Below are 27,174 nucleotides of genomic sequence, written 5' to 3'. Positions count from 1 at the left end.
ATTTTGCCTGCAGCTAATCCAGGAAACCTTGACCTTTAAGAGTCTAATGTTGCTGACTTTCAAGAAGCTGAAATAGCTACACTTTTACATTGGTTGCAGGTTTTTTAAATTTTTTGCAGTACCTTCTTGCTTATATTGAGGTCTTTAATGATACTGAAACTGCAGGACTGTTACTCATTCCACTATCTTTGGAATAATTGGAACTTTGCACAAATGCAACATTCTAAATTATTTTGTTTCCTTTCCAATGGCAGTAAATATTTTGTTACCATGAAAGAAAAATGATGGGCAATGACTTGGCAAATGATATTTGATTATTATATGGTTGTAGTATGTTCCAGTGTATGTAGTGTTACCAATGAAGGTACAGATATTTAAAATAAAATCAGTTTACTGCAATATTTTACAATTATTTGTCAGAAGCAACAATGGTAATCTTATGGAAACACTTAGAGCCATTTTTCAAAAGAACAAAAGAACCATTAACATTTAGAAACACAAAATTGAAATTTAAATATATTTAAAATTTATTTTTGCCTTCAGACTTGCAAATAATTTGAGAATGGCTGAGTATCCACTTGTTTTTACTTTGAAGCACTCTAATTTTGGTTACTGCCTACACCTTAAATGCAGTTATTTCTAGTGCTTGTGAGCATTACCTACCACTAAATCTGAGAACTGGCATTTTATCATACATACATACCATATTTATATGCTGGCTAACAGAGTGTGGGGATGACATAAGGCAATTTGACATTCATCACATCACAGAAGTAATTGGTAGTTAAGGTTTTTTCTGATTGTAAAATCAGAAAAAAATTCTTTTGAATGAAAACAATTGAATTTACTTTATGCTGATATATTTTCATAGAGTACTATGCTTTCACTCAGTTCTTTTAATGTAGTACAGTCCTATAAGTTGGTCCTCCTTACCTGGTTACCTTTGCCTTCAGTATGCTGAAGTTATTTTCACTATAGAAACATTCTGGTTTTAGGTCATTTATTACAAACATTTTTTTTCTTGTTAAATGTTATTCTATTAAGTACTGTTTGTCATTTCATTAAGTTACAAATTCCAGGTTATAATCTAAGAAAATAGCACATAAAAATACCAGGTTTTCTGTCTTGAACAGTGATTTTCCTTCCAATGCAGGCACCTCCAGGCCTCAAAAAAAATCTCTTGCGAACTTATGAATCTTGGACACCAGAGCAAATCAACAAAAAGGGAAATTTGTCTAGAGCACATTCTCTCTTCTGTTTAGCATGGTTTCATGCTGTATGCCAAGAAAGAAGAAATTATATCCCTCAGGTAGTAATTTATTTACTATATTTTAAAAAATTTGCCCCATTTATTAGCTTTTATATTTGGAAGTATTTTTCATCATGTATATGTTGGGTCATATTCAGAAATGAGAAAAACTTGGATATTTCTGGTGTCTGCCTTTATTTTCTCTGAATTCATTGCAAAATAGGATCCTGGTAACCTCAGTTCCTGTCCCTCTGAAAATTGCTTCTGCCTGCATGGGGTTATTTTGTGGTTCATGGACTAAGTGATACTGCTACAGAAGTGTGGAAAAAAAATTCTGTGAATCCTGTTTGCTTGGGACAGGCAAAAATATTATCGAAACACAATTGAATAAAAGAGACACTGGAGGGAAGGAGGAGATGATAATGTCTACACTTTCTTCATGCAAACTCCTTCAAGGAGAAGGAAGAACAAGGGAAATAATTTATTGCGAGAATTATAATGATTTTCAGAGATGTGTTTTTGCCTTAGCTAAATTTTTGATTAAAGTGAATATTTTTTCTGCCTGAAAGATGCTTAAATTAAATAGACAAAAAAACCCACCAAACAGCAAACTGCTTTATGTCTTGTTTATTTTATTCTATTTAGGCTAGATATGAAATTACTCTGTCACATGAATGATTTGATCTGGCATAGTCTGGAATGTTTTAAAGTTTTTTGCTAGTTTTGACTTTGTGGCTTTTTTAAGGTTGTTTGCCTTTTGTTGTAACAGGCTTTTGAATATGGTGTTCAAAAAGTACAAGAGGTGAAAATAATTTAAGTATTAAACTGACACATGAATTCTCCTTTGTTCTTTTTCAAATACATGTTCATTTGGCACCAGATTTTGAAGTAACACAAGGTAGGATTGGTGCTGTTTTTAATTCCAGTGCATAAATATGTAGAGAGTGATGGGTTTACATTTCAAGATTACCAACTTCTAACATTGAGGGACTATAGTTAATCTCAGGTAGAAGCTCTTGTATTTTATAATGAATTTTGAGTTGTTTTGGATCTGTACAGATCTATCCAAAAACCCCAACATGGATACTGTTAGGAACATCTTTCCAGAATATGACCTTCAGGGTGGCTGGCTAATAGTTTTCTGTGATCTGTGGGGCAGCTGCAGTCTTGACCTCAGGCTGTATTCATCTCATTGGACATGAACATGTGGCTGACACATTTGCATTTCTCATCATGAATCGTGCACTGTTGCTATATCATCCATATCAAAGTGCACTGTAAAAAGAGCAACAGGACATGCCTTTCAAATCTGGATTTCCTAACTGATTTGCCATATATCAGTATTTATTTTTACTTATCCATTTACACTGAAAGCTTTTTGTGAGAATTACACACACAGTATGCATTCCTGCTACATAAAAACTAATGTCCCAAGAACAAAAAGGAGATACAAAATTTAAATGATTGAAATATGCATATGGTGGTCAGTATTTTTATGGTAATAGTAGCAATAATTGATAATTTTTTTGGTCAGACAAGAAGTGACATGAATTAAGGAGTAAGGTGATGGGAGTATATTAAAGAATATGTTTGAAGAATCAGTCCTATTTATGAAAATCCTGTCTGTCTACTGAAATACAAAAAGGCCCTCAGAAATAAAAAAAATGTAATTCAATGCATGATCTAGTCGCAGATGTCAGCAAGTTTTAGATGAAGTAAATATTGATAGGAAATAAAAGAACAAGTTCATATTTTTTATACTCAATGGATTCTGGTTTTTGTAAGTATATGAAATTAAATGCACTGTTACAACTGAATTTTTTTTATACTGCCACTATTGAATGTTTCAAAAAATGCACTTTAGAGGACACAGGTTGTTTCTTTTTTCCTTAAGTATTATACAGCATTCAATAACCACATGATACTGGTATTTTACTTCATTATCATCCCTGATTAAATGATCACTAATTAAATTCTTCGGATTTCTTTTCATGGTAGGGTTGGACCAAGTTTTATGAATTTTCTTTGTCTGATCTCCGTGCTGGTTTTGACATTATTGATGGACTCTTTGAGGGTAAGTCACTTCTTAAGGAAAGCCCCAGTAGTAGGGATGTTGCATGAAGAGCTTTATCTTTCTGTAACACTCATAGAAAAGTGGAGATGCTGTAGAGCTCATCATCAGTAAGCAAAACAAGAAAAACAGAGTGAATCATAAATCCATTTTTAAGCGACTGGATAAACCAGGGAGTATGCTGCTCAGCTTCTTGAATCCAGAGGCAGAAACAGGAAATACAGGGCTGCCTGTAAGATGAATTCTTGTGTCTCCATTCCTTCCCAGTGTGAGTTCCCCTAAATATTGAATAAATGAATTGACTATAAACTGAATATGAAAGAATTCTCCATATTGAAACTCAGTATCAGATAGATCCCACTTCATTGTTCTATTAACCAGTGTAGGAATTTTTAGTATTAGTTAATATGGTAAATGTTTTTTTTAACTCCTTGCATTTTGTACAATTTCAAAGTTAGGAGTTGTGGGAAGAGATAATTTGCAATCGTTGACTTAGATGGGATTTGTGGATGGTTAGTACTTCTGAAATTAGACCTTAGTTGTGCAGACTTGAACCACACAGTGAGGTAAAGAGGTTGAATCATTAACTGTCAATGATAATCATTAATTAGTGCTGTCAAAAAATCTTTTCTTATGAAGGAATGAATGAAGCATTGGCAAACAACAGTTACCACCAGTAAATCCCCACTTAAAGTAATTGTCACTTTCCTCTTTCAAGGGACTTTAGGGAGTACCTTCCTGATCAAGCTTTCGCCTGCACATGAAAGCTAGAAGATACAAGTAGATTGTTGTGCCATGTAGTTATTTTGGGCAACTATCATAGAATGGAGGAAAAATAAGTTATTTTGAACTTGTGGGATATAGCTGTGTCAGAGTAATCTAACACAACATCAATCTGACCAGGAAATTATTATTAACATGCTTAAATTTATTTTCTATGTTGTGTGATTCATAATGATTTGCAAAGTATCTATCCTGGACCTCTTTGTGTTTGAAAGATGACATTTCCAGTAATTTTACCTATTTGGAGCATGATCTGCTTTTTGTTTAATCAGTCAGTTTATATTATGAGATCAGATGGTAGAAAATAGTGTTTAAAATTTTATTTATGACAAAGGAGCCCAAAATTAAAGTATTAATAGCATAATATCTAAAATGTATATAACCAATTAGTTCAAAAAGCACTTCAAGTCTAAAGCGAAATTTCTAATAATTCATTTGCAATGCACTAAGCGTTCATTTTTTCACTGCCAAATATTTACAAATTCTTTCAAGTTCCTGCAGCTTTTACTATTTGGTCATATAGAAGAACAATTAAAATTTAATTATTTGATGTGTTCATCTCTTCTTATTACCCTGAAGAACTGCCGTGGCAAGAAGAAATGCTTACAATGCAATACTATTCCATGATACAAAACTAATACTAGTTAATTAATTCATAGGTTCCAAAGATTTTCAGTGGGAATTTGTTCATGGCTTGTTTGAAAATGCAATTTATGGAGGTCGTGTAGATAATTACTTTGATATGAGAGTTCTTCGGTCCTACTTGGAGCAGCTTTTCAATTCACAAATCATCGGCAGTTTAAATGCCAGAGGCAAGAAGATGAATACTTTCCCATGTTCGATCTCTTTACCGAATTCCTGCAGTATTTTGGTATGTATACAACTTCTATCACCTAATAAATAAGTTATTTTCAAGAACTGATCTTGAAATGCTTCCACAAAGAAAACCCAAGTTACAATCCAAAGTATACCTCTGTTTCTCTTTTGTGTGGAGCATTAACTCTGTCAGTTTACTATTCTTTTTTATGGTATCTGATTGGACTGTGGTGCAGAGCGGCCTAGCTATGAAGAGTTGAATAAAAGAAATTGGGTTAATTTATGACAAAGATATAATTATGTTTTTATATTATTATTATTATTATTATTATATTAAAATAAAAGTGTTTTTTTGAAGACTGCTAAATATTCCTACAACTTCTGGATGAAACAGGAATGTATCGATATTCTGACAATCTGTTGACAGGCCATGGAGGGTATATGACATTTTATTTGGTGATAAATATGGATTCTGATTCTCCTTCAGTATTTCTCTAGTGTAAAAGAGAGGGAATTCAACAGTCTAAACAACTGATCACTCCCTGTCCTTTCGCAATATAATTATTGTTACTGTGATTAGGATTCACTTGCATTCCAATGGAGGACTCAATACTAGACCTCTAATATGAAAGGATATAAATAGTATTATCTCAGTTAAAGTAAATTGCTGTGATTTGGCATTCTTTACCTGGATTCTGACTGCTCAGGTTTGGTTTGGTTTTTGAATTACTTTTTTAAGACCATTGTTTTTTATTTTCTATAGATGTGATAAGTTAATATAATAAAAACAGAAGGGATAAACAAACCAGGCTGGTCTCTGTTCTTGTAGATAATATAATCAAGTAGATGATTTTTTTTTTCTACCCTGCACAGCATTTAATATCTCTCGATATGTTATATAATTATGTATGTAAGAATTTATGGTTCTGTGTCTTCAAGTAGTATTTCCTCAGTGTTTGGTGTAGTTCTGCTACTGTTGTTACCTCTGAAGTGAGATTCCATGTTAAAGTGAGTTGTGCATATCCAGCACGTGCTCCTGAAAGCAAAGACAAAATGCACGTGGTACATTTGCCAGACTTTCAGATAGTAAATTTTTTTGCCTTTAAAACACAATAAGAGAGATGTCCGACACCATTAGTCTACCTGAGTCTGCAAGGCCTCTGTCTGTTTCTTCCAAGAGAGCATCACTAGTGACTATTACACTGTAACCACTATTGATGTTATTCTGTATCTCCAATGATTATGCAAACCTATTTTTACCCAAACAATTCCACTTTCTTTAAGTGAATATTTTTTAGATTTAAATAAAAGTGAATGCTCTTAATTTTATAAATATGTATTATATTCTTATTAGAATTCCAAATGCTAAAGTATTTTTTCTCTATTGTCATTAATCTTACCTTTAAGTTTTCAACAGAAGTATTGTACCTACTTTTCAGGGACAGTCTTGGCATATTTTTGTTTTCATTTGATAGCTTCACTGTAGTCAGAATTGTTTTTGGTCTTTTGGAGTAGAGATGTTAAATAAAAGAAGATTGTTTATGAGAAATAAAATGAAGAAATCGATAAGATTACCATAATATTTCATGTCTTATATACTTTTTTTAACCTTTGTGTTGTGCTCTGCACGTAATGAAATTTTCAGCATGTGCTGTTAATTTTCTTGACTGGAATAAAAAGTTCCCTGTGTTCTGTCTATTCTTTTCTTGTTATGCAGGATTATCGTAACATTATTGAAAGCCTCCCAGAAGATGATAAACCTGACTTTTTTGGCCTGCCAGCTAATATTGCTCGTTCATCACAGCGTATCATCAGTTCCCAGGTAAAGTTAACATTTTTCATCAACCTCTGAATCTTTTCTGCAGCCATTATAAGCTGAAGAACTCAACAACCTGTTCATAAATGCAGTTACCATAAGAAAGAGTAAATTGATGTATTTTTTTGATATTTTGACTTTTATCTGTAGAATATTTTAATATAATAACATTTAATCTTTAGTTTCAAGAGTATTCATTTAGAACTTAAACAGATTGTTATTGAGAAAGCTTCCGGTAGCATAATTCAGTTAATGTTGAAGAGTGGTATGACAGTTTTAGACATAGAATATGGGTAAGATTTTATGCTTTTGCTGAAATAGAAATTCTGAAGAATTTTTCCAGAAGTTCCAGAATTCTTCCAATTAGTCAAAAAATTCCATTCCAATTAGAAATGTGTTTTTTAAGTGAAGTCTGGATGAGAGCACACAATTACTGTATAAGTGCAGATAAACACTACAAATCTTTTAAATACTTATTAGCATAGTTTATTTGACTTGTAAATTATTTGTGTCAGATAATGTGAAAGTTGGTGGATTTGAGACTCTTAAATCAGAACTCTGAAATGAATTGGTCTGTGTATCAAGGCTTTCTTTAATTTTCTGCTATGTGTTGTCTTACATATGGACAAGTTATAGAGGGGAAAAAATTAAATCACAGAATCATAGGTTGGAAGAAACTTCAGTGATCATCTGGTCCAACATTTCTTGGCAAAATGAGTTGGAAGTTCCCTATAACTGGAATTTCCTCTGAATTCAAAACTAAGAATTACAGTTTTATTAAAAAGTATCTAATTGTTTACTCACAGTCACTTTAAAAGGGCTCCAAGCAGAATTTTCCTATTGCTGTAAGACCTCTGATCTACTGAAAATAAAAGAAAAGCCTTTGAGTATTACATTTGTTGCCTATCAAATATAGTACTGGTAAATTTGTTTAAATATTTCTGTTCACTTAAATCCGTAGCTATATTGTCAAACTATTTGTGGTTTCTTTAGAGCATGAAAACTTTAAGATATATAAAGACAAATCAGTAGGATGAAGGTGCATAAGGTAATAGGATGAACTCAAGAACTTGTCTATTACAAAGCTGATACATGCTCTGAGATTCAACATTGCTCTCTTTGATTTTGTATTAAAATCATTTACATAAACATCCATTTAGATGCTTTTTTTCTCTCAGATTCACTGTAGACTGCTGATTATTTTTTATTTCAGCTGTGCTTGCATAACTTGTTAAAATCTGCAGTTGTTAAAAATGCTAATATTTGAAAATCAGAATAGACTCAGAGTTCCTGTGTGAAGGGAAATAGATAATGAGTCAATTTACATGTAAACTCACACTCTACTGAATTGGTGTGCCATAGCATTGATTATAATCTATAAACTATGGGTTATAATCTTGAAAATGTGAGATTGCTCTAGTTACAGTTCTGTGAGATAATTTTTTTTGTCATATGTGATATTTTCTCATCCTTCGGATAGTATTTTGCAGTATTTCTTTAAGTCTTAGGCAATTTAAGTAACAGAAATGTGAGATTTTCCTTAAACTGTTCTTCTTCCTCACTGTGAATCCTATTCCCTTTCGATTTCCAGCAGTTTGGCAGCTGTTTTAGATCCATAGGTGATCCCATGGTTCACAAGTGGAAATTCAGTGGTTTTCTAACAGGAGTGTTTGTCAGAAATCCATTACCAAACTAAAGGTAATGAGCAAGGGTAGTCAGAAATCAGTTGATACCAGCTCAGCTGCCATGTCTCTTGCATTAGAAAGGTGAAATGTAGTACCATGTCCACTACTTCACTGATTCGCCAGACTTTCTATGAATATTGTTAGTTTTTCATGCCTAGAAGCAACGGCTTGTGTTGCTGCAGCAACACACTTTAGTGGAAATAGGCTGCAGCACAGTGCAGCATTCTGAAGTCATGCAGATATCTCTTCTGAAACCTATGCATTGCTAGTGTTTGGGTAAACCTAAAACACCAATAAAAAGAAAGGGTCTTTTTTCAGAATTTTTGCAAGTGTTGTGTTACTATAGTCACAGCTTCTTATCAGCAGAGAACTTTTCTAATTTAAAAGATGAATATTGCTACCAGTATTATTTTTACATTGGCAATTAGTAATTGAGTTATTAGAAATTATGTCTTGCAGTATTCTGTACTGTAATTCAGAGAGAATTAATATTGAATTCATACGGGTAAAACAATTTTATTTAAAAAGACATGATCTTTTTAGAAACATGACTTAGTGTTTTTTTTCTGAATTATGTGCTTAGTTTCTCTAAGTAGGTGAAGATAAGTAAAGTTTTAGAGCCTGTATTTCTAGAGTTCACTGTGTCTCTTTGTTTCTGCCTCACCTGATGTTAGAATAAGCCTTTGATACATCTCTTATGTTGAATATGGTCATGAATAATCTCACATCGCTTGCTATGTTCTCTTTACAGAACAGGGCATTAAAATAGAAAAACTCTCCACTGATAGTGCAGCTGCAGGAGTCAGTGCACCTCATCCTACCTGTTTTACACCAGTCAAGAGTTTCTGTTCTGCAGCTCAATTTCCTCATACTCAACAACAGACCTCACCACTTAGTCAAAGTCATGCTCCTTCCTGCTGATCTGATAAACACTGTATTTTGCCTGCACATTGGCCCATATTCAGGTGGTCCAGCTCCCAGTCTAAGTTATAAACAGTGATTAGAGCAATCAGAATATGTGGAGCTTTGCTTTAGGCTTCCTGTGCAATGAGAAGAGTCTGTAATCTCTCCAGTGACCTTCTTGCAAAGTGGGCTTTTGGTGCCCGTGGACTCATCTCTTATTCTTAGTTCTGTGCTTTTATGAATTCTTATCAACAAATCCTTCATTATAACTGTAATAGAACTATACGTAAGTGTCATCGAAATAGAATTTTGTGATAAATGGAATTTTGACAGACTGAAACAGACCGACCTGCATATGTACTTTTAAACCTTGGAAAAGCAATAAGAACTATCCGATTCTGTGCAGGATTTACCATACCTGCAACTAGTATGACTTATTGCCAGTGACCACCCTGGGAGGATGAAATGAAGACACAGAGGCATAGTTTTGTCTCCTTTATTTGCACAGCAGACATATTCACTGCAGGCACTGTAGAGAGGGTAGCATGTGCTGAGTGATCCCAACAAATCCTGCCAAATGCAAATGACTGCAGCCTGTAAGTAGTAGCTATATATGATCACTCAGCTGGGTAATCTAAACATTCTTCAATAATACAGTAAATTATTTTGAGAAAAAAGACAATCAGTAGCTGGCAAGTTTCACATGATTCTTCAAATATGACTGCCAGTGTTAATGAATATGTCTAGCACGTGGTTTACTCATTGCTAGTTTCTGTATACAATACAATGTTTAATAATTCTAATAGTATCTTGCCTCAGGAATTCAAGATTCTTTTACACATTATAATACTTCACAGACAGTATCATATGAGACAGATTAAGTCTCACTAAGTTTGAAGATTAGGTTGTTTTTGATATTTTCATAAATTAGTGAGTACTCTTTCACATTATCTTGCAAAGATAAAGGATAGTCACAGTCTCTATATGCTTGGACAGCCTCTTGATTCTTTTATGTACACCATCCCAGTGATGGCAGAAGTGGAAGGCGAGTCTGGATTTGCAGTAACTTTTTATGACCTCCTGATGTTGATCATGCTTGCATAATTGAAACTTGTTTTTTAAAGTTCATGGAGTACTGTCCAAGTGAGTGGGACCCCATACTGGAGCAGGGAAAGAGAGTGAGGAGACAGAGACAATGTGTGATGAACTGACCACAGCCCCCATTCTCTGTTGCTCTGCACTACTCGGATTGGAGGAAGTAGAGATTTCAGGAATCAAGTTGAGCCCAGGAAGAAGTGAAGGATGGTGAGAAGGCATTTGAACATTAATTTCTCATTATCCCAATCTGATTTGATTAGTAATAAATTAAATAAATTTTCACAATTCAAGTCTGTTTTGCTCTCACAACTGGAGACTGATCTCTCCCTGTCCTTAGCTCAACCCATGAGCCTTTCCTTACATTTTCTTTTCCCTGTCTAGCTGGGAAGGGGAGTGATAAAACAGCTTTGGTGGGCACCTGGTGGCCAGCCAAGGTCAGCCCTCAAAATGCTTAAGGACATCAGAGATGTAAAATAATCCTTTGGAGCTCATTGCTGAAGAGTCCACAGACTGTAGCTTCTCACCAGTTTTTCAGAGAAATACTACAAAATTTTTTTTTTCTAGATTTTATATATGAATTAAAAGTTTTGAGCTCTGAATATATATAACCTAAATATTAACTGGATACCAGTTTGCTTCAACTGAACTTGCTGGAAATATTTTTCCTTCTATATTTTGTCCTTTGTAATTTTATTTGCTTTTCAACCAGATCAGTGATACTCTGCATTTTAGGTGGTTCAGATTTTGCAACAAAATTACTTGCTTTAAGAACCTTTTTTGTACTAATTTTATAGTCTCAAATAGAATTCAATTCTGTCTATCATTTTTTATGACAGGGTAGAGGATATAAGGTAACTTATTTTTCCCAGATTTAATTTTTTAAATTTTCCTTCTTGCTGGAAGTCATGAACTTCCCCTTTTATTTACCAGAACGGACATATTTTTTTTGGATAGTCACTACACATTGGCAGCAAAACTAATATAATAGAGAAAATATTTTATAAGGTTGATAGTCATTTAAAAAAGCTTTATTTTTCTCAGTTAGGTGCCTAATCTAATGGTTATCTAAGCTCCCTGTGTATTACAGTCCAGCTCCAAGATACCGAATTCATACCTGCCATGGAGTAAATTATGTAGATGTGTGAAATCCTGTTTCCTTCACTGATATTATCTTCAGTTAGTTTTTTAATATTTCTGAAAATACCTTCGGTGTTAAGACCAAATATTTTATTTAGATGTTATTCTAACATTTCCCACAAGTCAATGGTATTTTAAAAACAGGTATCATGGAATTAGAATTTATCTTTGAAATACACAGAGAGGTTCTGTTAGATTTCTAGTTCAGCTCTTAGAGGATATTTTGTTTAAATCCTACTGGAAAAGACTTGTGATGTATTTATTGATTCAAGCCTCTTCAAATTCCCCTGACTGATACTGGAATTATTTCTTAAAAGTTTGTTTTTCTTTTAAGTGTTCAGGTACTGTGATAGAAAAATATGATAAGCCAAATTCAAAGCCAATTGAAATTAAAACAAAGAAACCCCAGTGTAATACCTCTCAACTAGCTTGAATCATATGAATATTATCCACCTCTTCTTAGCTAGTAATCTGTTTTATTTTTTGTAACTAAGGAAAGACAACCAGCTACAGGGGATAATTTGTGCCAGTCTTAGATAGGCATCTAAAATAAAGCAGTGAATCACCTTTTGGAATTACCTATTTCTTTCCATTGACCTTTGAGTCAAGCTTTGTAATAGTGTCGGCAGCATTTCTAATACTCGTATAATGAACATTTTAATGAGCATTTAAGAGATTAAATAAAATACCTGTTACTATGAAGTGTTGCTTACTCAGAATACAGGAGGATTTATTTTCTTCTGAAAACTGGACTGCTTGAAAAATTCGATTTTTATTAGAGTAGGATTTTGAAAATAGTTGATTTGCCATTTCTGCATTGAGTATTGTAACAATGTAAATAGTTATTACACTTGCATTTCATATCTACGTATTCAATTTCAAATTGAAAAGTTCAGAAGGAGGAAGTGAAGTTTCAAGCATCCTAAAGTATGCAAGTTACAGTGCTTGTCTCAAAGACAAAAAAGGGATTTTATTAATTAGTAGATATATTTTTTTGCTTGTTTTATTTTCCAGGGCACTGAAAGACCAACACATTTCAAATTTCATTTTTTTGTTACCAATTTTATTTTATTCAGCTGCTAAAGCAAGTGAATGGTTCCCACTATTATGCATCCTCAGGCAAGGCTATCATGCACATTAATGGCAGAGAGTATGCTTGTGAGACTGACTTTGTGAGACTTGCCCACTCTCTGCCAGGGTGCTAAGAGTACACTCAATCTCCTCGTTGAGATCATTGATAAAGATGTTAAACAGAATTGGCTGCACTTGTGAGCATCAGGAGCATCACTGGTGACCAGCCAACAGCTGGATTGAAGTGCTTGTTAGTGTGTTCATGTTCTTCCCATGGGCTGTTTATTTCCCCGTATTATCTGCTCCTTTGCTTCCTACACCATGCGCAGAGGCCTTAGAATACTTCAGGTTTTATGTACCACGCCTCACTTATGTTCTCTTACATTTGGCCAATGCCCCATGTTTTCTTTGAACATTTTCATATGTGTTGAAACCCATTTCACTCCTACTTGTTTTCTGCTGGTCTTATCTCCAGCTGGGCTTTGGCTTTTCTAATTTCATCTCAAATTGCCCAAGCAGTTCTTTCATTGTCCTTGATTTTTCTTCTTACATGTTTCTATATTTTACCTTTCAATCCACAGAGATACTCCATGCTTACTCAGTCATTTTGCTAAAAATCCTGGTCTTTCTACATAATGAGGGGATTTGTTCTGAAGCTCATTCCAAAATAGTCTTTTATTTCCCCTTTTTAATCAACTGAAATTAATGTGCTGTCCACTCTACTGCCTCAATTTTTCCCTTTGATTACTATACTGTATCATATTTTCCCTTTCCCTTACAGCAATTAAACTAGTGTCTTATTTCCAAAGTCCAAAATCTTAATTCTGCAGTTTGCTTCATGGCTATCCTCAACATATATATACACACACACACACACAGATATATATATATATCTATAATAATTTCTACCTGCATTTGCAATGTGGGCTGTTAAACAACTTCAGAAATTTCCTTCAGTGAAGTCATCATTAATAATACAGCTTTTTGACATATATTTTGAAAGGTAAAGATGCAGAGTTGGAAATTATGGTATTTAGATGACGTCTGTGACTAAAAGGTAACTCTTAAATTTAAGATTTCGTAAGCTGTAATTCCTATGAAAAATTTGTTGATGCAGTTCTTTGACATAGTATAAAGCTTGTATGGTTTTCCTTAATCTCAGTAAAAAATCTCGTCTTGCAGATCACTGCTATAAATATAAATTTGTTTTTGTACAGAATTCCAGTGCACAGTCGTATACTATAGGGGGTATTTAAAAATGCCTAGGAATAATCTGTTCCTGTATTCATACTTATTTTTATGTGGGAGGAGTGACTGATACCCCAGAGAGCTGTGCTGACATTAAGTGAGACCTGGACAGGCTGGGAAGTTGGGCAGAGGGCAAGCTGATGCAGTTCAACAGAGGCAAATGCCATGTCCTGCACCTGGAGAAGAATAACCCCATGAACCAGCAAAGGCTGGGGCTGGCCTGCTGGAAAGTAGCTCTGCGGAGAAGGATCAGAGGGTCCTTGGGCACAACAAGCTGTCCCTTAGCCAGCAGTGCCTTCATGGCCAAGAAGTCCAATGGGATCCTGGGGTACGTCAGGAGGAGCGGTGCCAGCAGGTCAGGGGAGTGATCCTGTCCCTCTACTCTGCCCTGGTGAGGCACATCTGGAGTGCTGTGTGCAGTTCTGGGCTCCTCAGTTCAAGAAAGATGAGGAGCTACTAGCAGGGGCTCCAGGGAGGAATATGATGCTTGGGGGACTGGAGCATCTGTCTTACAAGGAAAGGCTGAGAGAGGTAGGTCTGTTTTACCTGGAGAAGGGAAAACTGAGGGGTTTTATCAATGTTTACGGATATCTTAAGGGCAGGTATCAAGAAGATGGGGCCAGAATCTCTTCAGTGGTGCCCAGTGAAAGGACAGGGGGCAGTGGGCACAAACTGAATCACAAGATTTCCATCTGAGGAAAACTTCCTAAAGAGGGTGACAGAAAACTGTAACAGGCTGCCAGAGAGGATGGGGTTGAATATCTCCTCTTCTGGAAATAATGAAAACCAGTCTGGAAGTGATGCTGTGTGGCCTGCTCTGGGTGAACCTGCTTTGGTGGGGGGTCAGACTAGGTGATCTCTAGAGATCCAACCCCAACCATTCTGTCATTCTGTGATTCATACCATGATATTTCACACTCATCATGAATGGCAGCTGAATCATTTGAAAACTCGAGAGATTGTTCTAGCAGAAACTCGACATGGGAAATTAATATTCACATGTTACATTTGCATGACTTAAAAATTACGGTATCTGAACAATGTCAAGCTTACAAAATCAGGTGAAAACATGTTGCTGAATTGAATACTCCACAGGAATTAATACTAGCACAGAAATCTCAAACTGAATCATAGATGGGATTGCTTAAAGAGAAACAACGATTTCTTTAATGAAATCCACCAGATATCAAAAGGACTAGCAAATTGAACCTTAGTGTAGCGACTAAATAGAGTATTTATTTAAAATGAATGCTCTTGCTCTTCTGTCTATACTTGAAAATGAGAAATTTTGTAGGAAAAAAGTTACCTTTTTATAACTGTTTTTTGTTATGTGATGGATTTTTCTCAAGCTAAAATTAATATTAAAATAATAATGAAGAACAGTGTAGATCAGTCTAGTAAAGTAGACAAGGTACAAACCAGGGTCAGGAAACATGAAGCAAATTTTGCTTCATTAAATGTAGTTGCAATGATCTCACTGACTTCAATAAAACAGCTTTTTATCATTGGGTCCTTTTTTTTAATTACTAAGTATCTAATGTACTTTTATTTTCAGCAAGTCAATGACTGATTCTGTACTTCTTCCTACTATTCCTTGCATAGCCTTTTACTTAAGATTAAAACTGCTCTCTGTCTTACTAAAACTGTGATCAGATACATGGTTCCAGTGCTGCTTTTTGCCTTGTTTCTGAGAGCAACAGTGACAGAAGGTGTAGGGGAGGGTGTATGAGGACACTGGTGACTCTTAAATTGCTGGATCATGCTTGAGTTTGTACACCAAATCTCCATGGTTGTTATTACCCAAGCAAGATAAAGAAAAGTTAGGGTATGTCCACCCAATATTGCAGTCATACATCTGACTGCAAAATTTCTACTGTATATAGAACAGGTGGGCCGTGGTGTGTGGTTATTTTTCAAGGTGCATCTGTAATGACTATAGCTTCTTGAATGTTTGTCAACAGACACAATTTTCTCTTTCACAATCCAGTTCAGCAGGACTCAGCGCATGAATTTTATATTTACTATTCCTCCATAATTCTAATTATGCCAGAGTAATATGTGTATAATTATTGAAAAGTATATTAATTATTGAAAAGCAATATTTATTATTATTGAAACTCTTGTGTTATTACTGTAGATTCCAGATAAATTTTCAGAATTTATTTTCTGAAAAAAATTTAGCAATTATATAGCCTTTCAATTGTTCAGAGCATTTAATTGCTGACATTTATTATTTCCCACATCACAAATACATGACTAACAGTCTCTAGTAGAAATTGATGAGTAATGTCAACCTATATTTATTATCCTGCAACTGAGAGATCTGAGTACTTAAAAGGAATTTTTGAAATATGGGGATTATTTTGAATACACCTGTGGTGATGCATGAAAGAAATGTGCTGTACTATTAATGGAGTGGAAGCCATAGTACTGTGCTCTAACACAAAGAGCTGGAAAACATTTCTTTACCAATTTAGTGAATCAATGTAATACTTCAAATAACCTTATTAATTCTCATAGGACTGGTGCTGTGTATATGAAAATGTATTTGTGGTGCTCTGCGTATGAGAAGTTGGTTCTCTTCTAAAAACCGGCTGCCATTTTCCAGTCTCCTTAAATTTTGTCAGTGTGTGTGATTAGTTAAGGTCAACCATCTCTTCTGGCACTCCTTTTAGCTTCATAGTCTCCAGGAAATGTGTATCCTGCGGACCTCTATGAAGTAAAACTCTTAGTTATTCTTTAGGAGAAGGTTCTACTTGGGCTTGTGCTGTCTATCTACACCAAGTCTGCTGACTTTCTTCCTTCATCCCCTGAACCTCTGATCTCCAGAGGGTCTCCCTGTTGTCAAAGGTATATGATCCATGATCCTCTTCTGTATAAAGGAAGATACAGATGAGGTCAATGTCTTTGCCACGTTTTCCCTGTATTTGATTGAGAAGGCACGTATCAGTATAGAGTCCAGCCCTACTTCAGATCCTTAGTGAGTGAAAGTGCAGCTTTGAGGTGGCCTTGATAGAACAAGAAAAGAGCAAGCATGGACCTACACTGTCTCTTACTGATCCACATGCAGTAGGAATGATTTGCTTACAAGTGCCATTAAATTACCTTCATCCTAACAGCATCTGTGGATCCTGTCCTTGCAGAGAGGGTAAGGGACACAGCAGGGACTGAAAGTCAGAGAGGTTTTAATGCCAGCTCAGTCTTAGGCTCCTTTCTCAGCAATGAGGGAACAGCAGCCAAGCTGTGAGAAAAAGTGTGGAAGCACCTAGTTCTGGCAGAAGGGATGTCACACAGAAACCTGCTCCCACTTGTGACACAATAAAGACACTGTTGCCCTGCACTGGGTTAGTACTTTCACAATATTTACCAAAGTAGTTAAACTATAGCTTCATATTTTAGTTTGAGCTGTAAAGTCTTATAAAACCAGAATTATCTCCTTGAACAGCTGTGTAAAGGGATGTATTGTTTCATTCAGAGAAATGGAGCATAGAAGTGGTTTCTGTGCTAATACTACATCCTTTTAAAACTGGTAGATGGCAGTAGAGTATCTGCTTTGACATCTGTAGATTTGCTTAGACAACTTTGCTAGATTTTTGTACAAAAATAAAAATTTTTTTATATGTTCCATAATCTTGAAAAAATACCAGTTATCTGACTAGCAAATCTTTCCAGCTTTGCATTCTTAGAACAGTAATCATATTGAGTTCAGAAATGATTGATATTTTTTTAATTCACTGACAGAATTTCACAGGATATTTTTGGCTGTATTACTTTCCTCTTTTTCAATTCTTAATACTGTGTATAAAACTTGATTTGATTCTGAAATGAATACAAGACTTAAATGTAAGTCTATATTTATTTTATATCATATTTGTGAAATAGCATTTTTTGCAGTAGTTGTGAATGACTGAAAGCAAAATGTTTTCTTCATCTTGTGCATGAATAAATAACAGAAATAGATTTTGTGTTCCTAGAAATCTGTCTTGTCTGTGTTTCAGAGAAGAAAAAGTTAAAGTCTTGACATTTACTAATTTTTATTTTTTCCATGAAATTTAATTTTCAGGTAAAACATGACTTTTTAGTAGTTCCATAGGAAGTTACAAGGGAACATTAATTATCTTTATAGCTTTCCATTGTGATCATTATCTCTCATAACTTCTCTAGATGCACGTGTTTTCTACTGTAATGTGCTGGTCACTATCATAGCAGCATATGTCTGTAGATGCACCCAAAAATACGTAACAGATTAAAAAGCTGAGATGTACATGTAATTTAATAGCTAGGTAAATAACTATTGACATTCTTAGTTTGACCACCCCACCTTTCTTAATATACGCAGTTTGTATTTTTCTGTGCTGATAACTCAGGAAAAAAACATGTAGTGCATGAATTTTCCCCTAAGAATAGAGAAAATGCTTGGTTGCAGTTTCTGTGGACTGTTGATCAGTATTAGATGCATTGTTCACAAATAAATTGCTCTATTGAATTTTTTGTATAAATACTGTTATGATTAGTTAACCTTACTTAAAACAGATAGATTCTACAAAGAATTGAGATTCTGAATAATCTTGTTCCCCCTCTTTAAACAGACAATTATTGGTGATTGCTTTTATATTTTTATTACCTCTTTATCTATCCCTCTTGTATTTTTAATGAAGGTACTGTTTTCCTGCTTAATGGTAGATTTTTTCAGTCTTATTATTCAGAATATTCAGATTGGCATTTGGTGTGAACTACCACAACATATAAGAGCTTTTAGTGTATAATACATAAAAAGAATACATTGCAATGACAAAGGAGAACATTCAAAGGTTAGGTATTGTAAAAGTACTCTTACTTTGAGTACCCTGTATTATACATCTATGATTAAATTTTCAGTTCCCTTAGTACTATAAGTACATACGTGGGTTAGAGCGCAAATGATATGATTCCACAGACCTGGATGTATGCATCTGTGCTGGTCACTTCTGATCTTGCTACGTGCTCATAGAAACATCATGTTTAAGGCAAGCTTAATATAGAGCAAGTTTTGAAGCTGATTATTTTATTATTATTTTGAAGTTGAGGTTGGCCTGATGGTATTTTATATAGAGTACACTGAGAGAAACTGAATTCTGCTCAAGCTTTGTAGCTAGGTTACCAGGAAATTAAATTAAAATCCTCATTGTAATTTCCACAGCATACACCCATCTATCTGAGGTACCTATGTAAGAAACTTAGTTTTCCTATGTACACAATAAGAGAACCTTTCAAATGCAAGTTATCCCACTTAAGATCTGTCTACTGATAATTTAGGGAGGCTAAGGTGATAATATTTTTCATTAAGTTTTAAGTAAGCTTAAATAAGTGCCTAAGGATAGGTAAGGGTGAGTTTGTGCTCGCCTAATGTGACTGTACAGGGCCCTCTTTCAACCCAAGAGTTGTTTCATCTTCTTAAGTACAGATTCCTAATCATATTCCCTTTGTCATCTGAACCAAGGTCTCCTTCCTTCTAGGTACTTATCCAGTCTGTGTGTTCATTCCTATCCTGTTGCTTTGGTTTTCATATGACCCCCTGAAATATATTCCTGATAATCCTTTTTCTTTTAAATCCAATTTATCTTACAACTCAAAACTTATTTCTATTGCCTGCCTGAGGTGAAAATACTGAAGTGGAGCAACTGCAAACATACCACAATCCCTTGGACACTTCTGTGATACACCTGAGCGTTCTAATAGGGTGATATATCCCACTCATGGTTTTATTCAGGTCCTTCCCAGTATTAACACATTCTTTGTCCCAGTCCATGCATTTGACTCTTATTTTACAGGACATAAACCAAAACAAGAAAGGTCCAGATTTGATATTATGGGAAACCTTTTAATTATTAGGGTGGTAAAGCAGTGGAAGAGGTCATCCAGAGAGGTTGTTCAGTCTCTGTACTTGAGATTTTTAAAAACCAGATAAAGCCTTGAGCAACCTGGTCTAATTTTAAAGCTCATCATGCTTCCAGCAGGAGAATAGACTAGAGACCTCCCTAGTTTCTTTCTAGCGTTAATTGTTCTATAATCCTCTTTAAAAAAATAGATTTTCCTTTTCATTTTCATAACAACCAGAAAGAGACTGATTTGAGAGTTCTAAGTAAGCATTTTCTCAAGCTTTAGCTGATTCAAAGTAGCATAGACTGGTCAATACTGTAGGGAACTTCACTGGGATTTGTGAGAATGAAATACTTTCACCATTCAAGTTCTAATATCAAACTTGTAATCATACTTAAATAGTAATATGTGTTACTATTTTACAATCTGTAATTCTTTCCTAAATTTGGACAGATGTCCTGCCATCAAATTTGCAGTCCATTAGTGAAAGTTTGGGGTGTTGAGGCAGTTCAATGGTGAGGTTAACCTGAATATTTTGACATGAATCAAATGTATTTTCATCTGTGACTTGAACATGAATGACTCTCCTAGGTTAAAATTTTGAAAAAATGTTCAGGCGGGAAGAGCTGCCAGTACAAAAAGTTCCAGCCCAACCCATTAATTAAAAAAAAAAAATCAGTGAATTGAAAACTGTGCTGTCATGGAAACTTTAGGAGTAAATTATGCTACCATCATACCTGCTATACCTAAGAAAAGAGATGGGATGAACTGTGAAGATTTAAAGATGTTCCACGAACATGTGATGAAGATCGTTGTGTGTTACAGTACTTCAGAACACAGAGTTAAGACTTGATTTCTTTTGATTCTGTACTTTTAATTTAAGTGGTTAACTTTTGATAATGATAACCCAATATTTTTGAACTACTTTGATGAACTACACAAAGCAGAAACACATATAGGCACACTGAAGGAAAATTATATTGACAAATTTTGTAATTAGATAATTAGAAAAAGGCAGCTAACACTGTACAGTAGAGTTGGAAAAATACTTTAATTACTTGATCTTGCAGCCACTACTTCTCAAAATCATTTCAGCTGTATGGAGATATATGTTTATACTTCTAAAGGTGCTTTGAAAATGCATACCAGAGTTAATGGTTTCAATCCCCCATATTCACAAAGCAATCATATAAACATTTTTCAGCTTTATAGTATGCACTATATGCAAGTTTATATGAAGTACTACATATTGAATTACCAGTTTAAATGTATTCATATAAATGTTTTATTGCTTAGCAAATGATGGCAGGCAACTACCCAAAAACAAATTAAAAGATACAAAACTATAGCTAAAAGAATGATATCTGGAAGGCACAAATGTGTGTTTATTATCTGCATTGCTTGTCAGAACATTTGCATATATGCAGAATGAAAATGAGGAAGAATAGCAGGAATGATAAAGATACTATGATCAAAACATTCATCAGAGAAATTAATTTTTCGCTAAATTAAACAAGAATCTTTTTTGATAAACACAATAGCTGGGGCACACAAAGTATTATGAAAGTTTAAAATTAAGTTATGAGAATGAGAGGGTGAAATGTTATTTTATATAACAGAAGCTATAAAGAGCAGTAGCTAGTATTTTCATTTTAGCTACCAGAATACTGCCAGAAGCCCTTTTTAGGCCTTTGCATGCACTGCTCTTTTTAAATCCAGATGAGATCTGGCTTTCCTTACTTGACCCTAACACAACTGAGCAATGTCTTTCTACCCCTGCTGGGTCGTCCATCCTTGTGCCCATCTTCTGTGGCAGATATCATTGCAGCCTTCAGCTTCCTTGTGAGGGGAAGAGGAGGGGCAGGCACTGATCCCTTCTTTGTGGGGACCAGTGACAGGACCTGAAGGAATTCCCTGAAGCTGTGTCGGGAGGTTTAGGTTGGATATCAGGAAAAGGTTCTTCACCCAGAGGGTGGTTGGGCACTGGAGCAGGCTCCCCAGGGAAGTGGTCACAGCACCAAGCCTGACAAGAGTTCAGAAAACATTTGGACAATGCTCTCAGGCACGTGGTGTGACTCTTGGGGATGTCCTTTGCAGAGCAAGGAGTTGGACTTCAGTGATCCCTGTGGATCCCTTCCAACTCAGCATATTCTAGGATTTGAGGTCACTAACGTCTTTACATCCATTATGGTCTTCTGTCATGATTGTTCTTTGACTTACTTATCATGCTTGTTTCCTCTGTATCAGAAAGAAGTGGGTTTGTGCCTTGAGAATTTTTTTCTTGAGGATTGAGCAGCTCTTTTGGCCCCTCTTTGCCCTCCAAAACAGTTGCCGACTGCTTCCTGCAAAAAGATCTCTGTCTAATCTGAAATCTACTCTCCTGCATTCTGAGGTTGTGATTCTACTACTAACCTTAAATTCTTCTCTCAGGATTTTAAACTGCAGTCTCATGGTCAGTGCTTGTTTATAGAAGTTAAAATGATGGTTGGGTGTACTATCATCTTGTAGTGCTTCATAGTTCCTATCAAGGATGATAAATAAGAAGGAGAGGTTTGCTTCAGTGAAAGAAAATGAAAAACAAAAGAAAGCACTTCATCATTGCACATATTTCAAGACTGAAAAATAAGTCAAATTCCAGCAGAAACAACTTGACTTTCTCCCTCCGTTTGCATTACAATTAAATAGTCCAGACCTTCTGAATGATTAATACATTTTTACTATGAAGCTTAATTCTTTATTGTCAAGTGAAAGATGAGAGAATTAATAAGTTGTTCTGTAAACATGCCTTGCAAAAAAATACACTGTGAAAAATAACTAAAATTTAATGAAAATGCCTCAAAAATACCAGGTGGTTTAGATGCAGTTTAAGGTACAGATTGCAATATCACTGAAGAATTTTAACTTCAGTGACCTTTGTTCCAAATGTATATATGTAGTTTATCAGTTGATTTGTGAACTTTAAGGGGTTGCTAACAATAAAAGGCAGTTGGGCCTAATGAGCTAGAAGTTCCCCTTCTTTCTGGAAGGTTTGCAGTTATTTTTTTATTTCATGCTTTTTTTTTTTTTTTTTTTTTAATAGATATGCATTTAAATAAGTTGAGGTAGCATGAATATGTAAATAAGAGATCCTGGTCAGATCAGATTGAATTTCCTATAATTGTCTTGAGTTTTGGTCTGTGACAATTATGGTATGTATTTAGTAACATATTTTGGGAGTTTGTTTCCCTTAAATTTTTAATTACAGATGGAGCCTAGTTAAAGGCAGAGCTTGAGCCTAATTAAAGGCAGAGCTCGAATTTTGTCTCTAAATTTTGTGGAAAAGAGGCTTTTTACTTATTTATGCATCTCATTAGTTTTTAAATTATAATTAAACAAAGACAATTACTATGATAAAAAATATGTAGGGTTTTTTGTGGTTTAATATGAATGAAGTTCAAGTATGCTTTGTACTTGAATATGGATATTGTTTGTGTTTTGATCAGATCATGATCAGTAATTAAGTATGCAGGAAAGGATAGTTCATAGATAAATTGAAGAGTATTTGGTAGTATATGGCATTTGTGTACTAAAAGAAGTTTGTTTATCCTTCTTCAAGAGTGCATTTGTATTCTCATCACTCAGGTCATTTCACAGCTTCGGATCCTGAGTAGGTCAGTAACTGCTGGCTGCAAATTTGACAGAGAAATATGGTCTACAGAACTTTCTCCTGTTCTCAACCTATGGAAGAAACTTAATCAGGTAGGAATGTACTTAATTTGAAAAGACAACTTTTTTTTCTGGCAAATACATTAAAAATATAGTCTAAGGAATTATCTCAAGTATTGAAATATAAGAAGAGAAAACTAAATTAAATGCATTTGAGGTGGAAAGTACAATGTCAGGTCCATAATTAGCTAGGAAGTCTGTATGTGATATAACAGGCTATCACCTTTTTTCTCCATACGGAAGGGAGACCACACTCAAAACATGAGACTAGCATCCTTTGTGTGTTTCCAAGAAAAATGCTAATGTACTTTAGATTTTTATTTAGTCTCTTCATTTATCTAATATTCACAAGGCAATGTTTAATGATTTCAAATGCAATTAAATTTTTCCTTTATAGTGTTGAAATATGGTGTTAGCTTTAAACTGAGGTTCACGAAAATCCCCTCTGCAGTATCTAATATCACTCCCTTTATGTTCCTTTGTTGGTCTAGCTTGGTTCAGTTGGGTGGTGTTTTTTAACTTATGTTGTAAAGATTGGTTTCCAATCATTGAATTCTTATTCCAGGCATACATTGAGATGTGATGTGTGTGAATGCAGACACTATGCACACTTGGGAAGGATCTCTCCCACCTCATGCTGGGTGCTCACTTGGACATTTTACCATTATTTTGTCTCCTCACTGATCAAGTAATAGACCAGAGATGTTATGGCCTAAAACTATTTTGTACACAGCAAGACTGTGATGGGAAAAACTTATCCCTTACTTAAATAACCACATACACAGAAGTGACATGAGGTACACATTAGAATTTATCATTACATTTTGAAGTATTTCATTGCATTCTCATCTAATCCATGCTAAGTGGGTAGGTCTAGGTTAGATATTAGGAAATTCTTTCCTGAGAGGGTGGTGAGGCTCTGGCACAGGTTTCCCAGAGAGCTCATGGATGCTTCATCCCTGAAACATTCAAAACCAGGTTAAATGAGGCTTTGAACAGCCTGGCAATGGTCTATGGCAGGTATCCCTGCCTGTTAGGGAGGGTTGGAACTAGATAATGTTTAAGGTCCCTTTCAACCCAAAACGTTCAAGGATGCTGTATTATCTTGAAGTTTCTTTGATTTTCTAAAGGTTTTATGCCAGTAGCAGATAATAAAGATAATTAAATTAATATTTTGAATAGATCCTTTAGAGTAGGATGGCTTTTATCCTTTTATATCCTATAAAAGGATAAAACCTTTTATTGGTTTTAATTTCTGTGTGGGGGACATTTTCTTGAGTGTTTAAAAAAATTAAAAAAAATATTTTTATCAAAATTAGTTTTCATGGTCTGTTCAACCAGTAATTGCTTCCAGCTTTGAAAAGACCTAGACATCTTTAATATTTCACAGACATTGCATGCAGTTCTACATTCTCATTCTAGATTGATAGTTTAATGAAGGCATCATCTTTTTTTGCAGAATTTTTAAAGATCTGGAAATTGGAATGAAGAAGATAGTTGAATTGCTGCTTAAGTAAACAATCATAAATTATTTTATTTATGCATGAATGGGCTGAGAATATGAAACTAAAACAGTTTCCCAGATATGAAGAAGTAAATTAAAAAAAAAGTATTCCTGAAGTCTGTAAAAAAAATATTCCAGAGGCAAAAAGACACTCAGAAGTTTGTTAATATGCAGACAAAGATTAAGTTGTTTTAAACATTTTTATTCCCATGTTGAGTGTGTAAGTCAAGGATTAATGAAAAAAGGATTATCTTCCAAACAGCTTGAAAACTGTTGTTATACATCTATGTACTGACAATTCTGAAATTCAACAAAATGTACATTTGACATAGGTATATCCTGTAGAATTGACATCTCAATGATTGATCATAATCTCACAGTGCTGACATATTTTTCTCTTTGTACTCTTAATGAAACTCCAAAGCCAACTAAACTTGCTCCACACAGAAGCACCAGGAGGAAGTGGTAAAGAAAAGTAATGAACAATTCTCTGCAGCTGGGAGAAAGATGTTCCTGTTTTCTGACCTCATCTGTTGTTTGGGGAGTTTTGCTGCCTTCCAGGGGCTCAGCTGTGGCACATTGTGGACAAACAGCTGAGGCTGGTCTGGTCCTCAGACTGTAACCCCTTGGAGCTTCACATGCTCCGCACTACCCCTGGCAGTTGGCTGGAGTCTGTGGAAAAGCTCCAAGGGGTCATATTCTTGGATGGACACTGGATACAGGTCTGGGCAACCTGCTGTAGCGCCTGGCAATCTCCAGAGGTTCCTCCCAACCTCAGCTCTTTTGTGGTTCTGTGAATAGGAGTAATTTTTGTTGAGTTTTCAGAGCCTATCACATTCTTTGTGGCCAAACAGCAAAAATGGCAGATATGCTTTGGAAATTTTTGGGTTTTTTCAGTTTAGACATTTCAAAATGGGAAATAATTAGAATACTTTAATACAGTAGCAAGGACTGACTTGTTACTTTTTCAGAAATATTTCTGGTAGTTCACAGGGCTTCATTTTTTCTCTCAGACCATGATGCAAAACCCTGTTAATTGTTGCTACCAATTATTCAGATATCCTGAAATTGTTGTACTGGGAGGTTTATTATCCTTTATCTCTCTATAATAGAATCATGGCAGTTGCTTCTCCTTCTTCCACTGATTATTAGTCTAGCCAGAATTCAGACTCTGAAATTTTTAATTTAATTTTACTTTAAATGAAATAGATACTTAAAATGTGCTTCAAATCAGTGTGCATCTGTGTTGAAATTACACAAGCAAAGCCATTCTGAACTAATACAGAAGATCTTGACATTTTCACCTATATTAGCCTCATTTGAAAACATACATGTTAATTCTTGCCATTGAAAACATCCTTGAAATGAATACTGTCCTAAAACTGCTTTTACAGTGTTTTGCAGCATGATTTAATAACAGCTTGACACTTATCAAATGAATTAAACTCTCATGAACCTGCCATTTAGTTAGAAAAAAACACCTACTCACATGCTCAGTATTAGCTTACATGAAGGACTTGTTGATCTATATAATAAAGACTTCACTGAGTAAGTTGTGAAATGTTACACAAATTTTAAAAACCCTTCCTTAATGTGGAAGGGTGGTGCACTACAAATTGTTGGTAAGGTCTGGGCCTTGAATCAGAGAGAATTCAACCAGTGTCTGTCCTGGTGTCCATTCTCTTCCCCCACAGCTTTCTTCCCTGACAGACTGTGGCTTAGGACCTGTGCAAGCATTCATTGTCACATAAGTGGGTCAGCTGGATGTCACTGTCCTGTGGAACTCGGGAACCACCCATCATACAATGGTTGTCAGAGATGTATGAGGACACAGGGGGAGTGCATAAGTGTTCCATTATGTCCAAATGGACATGGGGAGAGAGAGAGGAATCAGTGCTATATTTTTATTGTAAGGTGGTTGCATTTTCTGCCTTGTTTCAGAAAACCCCTATATCAGCTCTGTGAAAGTTAGAACACCACCCACAAAAATTTCAGCAGCAACTCCTTCAAAGTTTTTAACTGAATGTATGGTTGTATATTATGTGTTCTGTATCTTTTGTCATGTTTGTAAATTGTAACTAGTTATTTTCATAAAGTTGCATAATGTTGCAAGAAAATTGTAGAAGTAGTTTTAAAAATTAATGACTTGTAGCTCTTTTATCTAAACCGTTATAGAATCATAGAATATCCTGAACTGATATGGAACCACAAGGATCATTGAAATCCAAC

The 27,174-nt window shown here is 35.0% G+C and overlaps 1 protein-coding gene across 5 annotated transcripts in view; it reads left to right on the top strand.

Moving 5' to 3' along the window:
- Positions 1 to 27,174, top strand: part of DYNC2H1 (dynein cytoplasmic 2 heavy chain 1) — a 146,678-nt gene that overhangs the window by 87,670 nt on the left and 31,834 nt on the right. For all 5 annotated transcript variants that reach the window (XM_068181417.1, XM_068181412.1, XM_068181413.1 and 2 more), the window contains 5 exons: positions 1,154 to 1,309; positions 3,248 to 3,323; positions 4,763 to 4,974; positions 6,637 to 6,741; positions 23,358 to 23,474. In XM_068181417.1, the coding sequence (XP_068037518.1) occupies positions 1,154 to 1,309; positions 3,248 to 3,323; positions 4,763 to 4,974; positions 6,637 to 6,741; positions 23,358 to 23,474 (666 nt within the window). The remainder of the gene's footprint in view (positions 1 to 1,153; positions 1,310 to 3,247; positions 3,324 to 4,762; positions 4,975 to 6,636; positions 6,742 to 23,357; positions 23,475 to 27,174) is intronic.

This window comes from Anomalospiza imberbis, chromosome 2 (assembly GCF_031753505.1).
Source record: "Anomalospiza imberbis isolate Cuckoo-Finch-1a 21T00152 chromosome 2, ASM3175350v1, whole genome shotgun sequence".
NCBI lineage: Eukaryota > Metazoa > Chordata > Aves > Passeriformes > Viduidae > Anomalospiza > Anomalospiza imberbis.
This window is presented reverse-complemented; position numbering and strand designations above follow the sequence as displayed.